This window comes from Cupressus sempervirens, chromosome 8 (genome assembly GCF_028749045.1).
Source record: "Cupressus sempervirens isolate cs-2001-9-10 chromosome 8, ASM2874904v1, whole genome shotgun sequence".
In the NCBI taxonomy this organism is placed as follows: Eukaryota; Viridiplantae; Streptophyta; class Pinopsida; order Cupressales; family Cupressaceae; genus Cupressus; species Cupressus sempervirens.
The window spans coordinates 119,050,849-119,055,453 of NC_143125.1; the positions used below are offsets into that span (position 1 = coordinate 119,050,849).

General features: G+C 36.9%; 1 protein-coding gene across 1 annotated transcript; it reads right to left on the reverse strand.

Annotated features, from left to right (window-relative positions):
* Positions 1–260: 260 nt before the first annotated feature.
* LOC149541874 (Pmr5/Cas1p GDSL/SGNH-like acyl-esterase family protein) lies at positions 261–2,466 on the reverse strand. The gene has a single exon (XM_089796947.1). The coding sequence runs from the start codon at positions 2,183–2,185 to the stop codon at positions 815–817; it is 1,371 nt and encodes a 456-aa protein (XP_089653073.1). The 5' UTR covers positions 2,186–2,466; the 3' UTR covers positions 261–814.
* Between the last annotated feature and the right edge of the window lie 2,139 nt (positions 2,467–4,605).

A 4,605-nucleotide genomic window follows, 5' to 3' on the forward strand; every position in this document is an offset into this window, starting at 1 on the left:
TTGAATTCTGACCGACGTTATAGTTTCTCAACACTCATCTGCAAAGGTTTTAGATTTGCCAAATTATTGCAGTAATTGCAACTCAAAACTTCAATTAGCAGCTTATTACCATGTTCTTTTCAATGATCGTTATCCTTAACACATTGATAGTTTTAACTCCAGAAGGGAGATATAGGGCATGAATCAATGAATTAAAAAGCATGAAAATGGGAAAAAGTAGAGTGCTAATCAGGCACATTACACAGAATTCAATCAATATATTGTGTAGGTAAACAAGAAAACAATATATTATTCGTAGAATTGAGTATCATTTTACAAAATTAAATAGCTCAAAAAATTGAACACAAGTTACATAATAATAGATTGAATGAGGAACTGAAAATTACAATCCAAAATCCTCATTTCAAGAATAGTAAAGAATCAGTTATCTTTATGCAAAATGAATAATCGATGTCAAATTTGTAGATCGCCGATGAGTTTGGTGAAGTTGCATACTGACCACTACAATTTTCTTCTAGTTGAGGCCTGCCTACCTGAATGGTTTGAAAAACAGAGATGAGGGTGGTTTCAAGCCCCCACCAACTCTGCTATTAAGGAAGCCTCCTCAGCCCTTGCATATAATCTGAATGGAACTATGCATGTAATATGAACGGAACTATACATTGTGTCAAGATGTTCCAGTTGAAAGAAATTCATAGGGCAGAGAGACATTTTACTCAACTGCCAACCTGGTTAAATCTATGTAATGTTAGACTTCTCAAGCCTTTTAAGTTCAAAAGCATGCACGATGCATCCAATACAATATAAGTCACTCTTAAGCTGCAGGTTGTTGTCGTGACTCAATAAGAAGGGCATTCAACATTATCTGCACAGCAGCTTCATAAACAATTCCTCGGTAATGCATCCCATCATCAGTACAAGTGTGCCCACAACCCTCACTCAAGGACCCCATATCAAGCAGTACAAAAGGCCCACCTCCATGTTGTAATAGATTGCTTCTTTCAAGCTCTTCTGAATAAGAAGCACACATTTCCCTGGTCATCCTTTGCCTTTTGGCCTCTGTATTCAACATTGAATTAACAAGAGTTGGAAAACCCATCCAAAACATGTATGGGGCATGGACAGTAGAACCAGCATCTGCGCCAATATCATCTGTCAAAGACAGAGGTAAAAGCGAAACCGCTAAATTTTTCACCCTCTTAAGCCCCTCACCATAATGACTGGCATTGGTTACATAAAGCATGTGCCACAATCCTGTCCCCATGACAAGAACATTAGGATTAATTCCACCTCTTTTAAGGTCACCCAAAACCCTGGTCAAATTCACTGCAAAAGGCGCCCATCTGAAATCCACTTTCAGCCCCCTTTCTTCCAAAACAAATTCAAAATCACTATGTCGTTTGAATAGTTTTTCTTTAATGGGTTCCACAGATCCCAACACTAATTCCAGCAGCGACAAAAGCAGAAACCGAGCTTCTGAATCTCCTGCCACGACAATCCACGAGCCATTAAGGAGATCCAGAGTATCAGATCTCATCAATTTTTGAAATTGACATTCAGATGAGACAGCCTGGTAATTCCAATGCCATGTTCGCCCATATGTAGCTCCAATTAGCCCTACTTTCGTTGAAGAATTAATCGCAGTCGACCCTACGTACAACAAAGAATTGGCCCCAGCTGCCCCGATTGCTCCCGAAGAGCCCTCCCTAGGAAGCCCTGTTTGCGGGGAAGATTTATCCACAATTGCCCCAATTTCCTCTGCAGAATTAGACACAATTGTCCCCTTTTGTGGCGAAGAATTAGTGCCTACTACCCTTAATTTCCCGGGAGAAACATCCCTAATTGCCCCAATTTGTGTAAGAGAATTAACCCCAGTTATTCCTGTTTTCCCCGAGTAGCTATTGTTCCTATCAGCTATGTCTTCTTCTTCCCAGTCTATCTCATTAACTACTGATAGACAGGGGAATGGGAGTTTTGTAGGAGAATTTGATGTAATTGAAGAAACGATATCTTCCAGATTCGGTAAGTAGGGCATGAGATGTACACCTACCGCAAGAGATATGAAGAGGATGGCGCTGAAGAAGAGCATTCTATTGCGGCTGAGGTGCCATCCGGCCATGCCCATCGGAACAAACAACACAATGCACGCCGCCAATACGCCAGCCTGAACTGCACCCAAAACCATTCCTCTTTCACAGTCTATAAATCATCTTTGCAGGAGTCGAAACGAGGGCTTTCTTTTAATTACATTCTAGATTTTGCAGAGAAAATTATTATTTTTGAATTGATGATTGCAGAGCTTAGTATTGATCTCTTATTATTACAAGGCTCCGGTTGGTATGCGAACCAATAGATCCAGATGTGATTGGAAACAAATCTGATGTAGGTGTGCTGGCCTGCCTGTTGGATTGTCTATTTCAGTCCACCGCGAGTTTCTTTTTAAGTGCAAAAATATTGGGGGTCGAGGGAGCATACCCACTTAAGAAGGATCTTTTTTACGAGAAAGATGGTGAGCGAGTAAAATGGAGGAATCGAAACCTCATGTGAAAAAACATTTATCTTACGAGTAAACTCTATGTGAAACATTCATCTTACGAGTATATATAGATTAAGTATGAAATTATGTGTGTTTTGATTATGAATTCATATGGCCATTATATAATAGAGATTATACCAAATGTTAATGTTTTTAAAATTTTTAAATAGATGATTTTTTTATTTGCAAAGGTATTTTAGTTATAATATGAGAGTAGGAGTATTAGGTTGAAGTCTTTTTTTCATTAAGAGTAAGTATATTGTGGTATTAAGTGTTAAAATTTGAAAAGATGAATAACACATAAAAATTAGTGTAACAAATAAATATAAAATTGTAAATGTAAATGATACAAGACCAAAAAAACAACACAAAGTTAGTCTCTAAGAGAGAATTGTAAATGTTAAGGAGCAAAATAGCATAACAAAATGCAAATTTATACAATGCAATTACAATACAATAGTATACCATAAGATTATTTAGGAGTGAGTATATATAGGAAGTGTGAGAGGAGAGAGGTGGCAAATATACCCAACGAGAAAAGATAACCACAATAATCTAACAAAGGCATGTGTAACTCTCATGGAAGATGGCATACCTTGTACCCACTCACACTAATTACTCACTTTATTAATCCTAAGCAAGCTTGACTAAAAGTGTAGGAGAAACCTAGAAATGGGAAAATAAATAACCAACTAGGAAATAAAAACCTACACTAACACCCCCCTTAAATGCAACTTGAGTGGGTGCAAAGATTATGGGTCCCAACAAATGAAGTCATATTAGGTACCCATGTACATTAAATCCCCACCCACAAAAGAGAAGAAGCCACACCCTGAGAGAGAGAGAGAGAGAGAGAGAGAGAGAGAGAGAGAGACCCAACAAAAAGAGTGTAAAGAGGACTAAGAAACCCCTTCCAAAGTGGGCACCTATCAAAATAAATAACCAACTAGGAAATAAAAACCTACACTAACACCCCCCTTAAATGCAACTTGAGTGGGTGCAAAGATTATGGGTCCCAACAAATGAAGTCATATTAGGTACCCATGTACATTAAATCCCCACCCACAAAAGAGAAGAAGCCACACCCTAAGAGAGAGAGAGAGAGAGAGAGAGAGAGAGAGAGAGAGAGAGAGAGAGACCCCAACAAAAAGAGTGTAAAGAGGACTAAGAAACCCCTTCCAAAGTGGGCACTTGTCATACCCCCAATAAAGCTCACAAATGAAGGAACTTTCTTTTAGTGAAGGATTTTGGTGAAGATGTTTGCAATCTAATTTAATGTTAGACAATACTTGAGAGATCAATAATATGCTCATGAAACAACTCTCATATTTATTACGTATGGGTAGCAATGTGTTTGATCATTTAAAGATGGAGTGAATCAAGTAAGTGATACACATGGTTATTATTGTCACAAAAGATGATTGTAGCCTTTTGAAAAGAAATGCCAGCCTTAGTGAAATTTTGTTAAAGCCAAACAGCCTCAACAGTGACAACCCTATTTACAAAAGAGTGATTGTAGATTGCTTCTTTCTTGATCAACAAACTGGATCTGAACCAAGAGAGAAACAATATCCTAAGTGCTTTGGTGAAAAGTGTGACGGATTAATGTTAATGATATAAACTATGTGAAATAAATTCATTAATATAACACTTTCCACACATTAAATATTCAATACTTCCAAACATAACTCTGAATACAACCCAAGTTAGATTAGCAAAACCTAAAGAGATGAAAGAATGCCAATAATAAACCCAAATAATATTAAGGAAGTATGCAAGAAAATCCTCTTTCATGCAATAAAAATTGATTTAAAATGTGTACTTGTCAATCTAAATTTGAACTAATCAATTCAATGACAAGTGTAAGATAGAACTAGGTGCTAAATATATCCAATCAAACCAATTAAAATATGAAAATACATATATGCTAAAATATGAAATGAATAATAAAGTATTTACCTCAAAATGTACAAGGGAATATACCTTTTTTTCTCTGAAATTTGTGGATATGAACTTGTGACTAAATTCCTAACTACAAATCTATGATCATGACAAAGAACGTAGAAAAC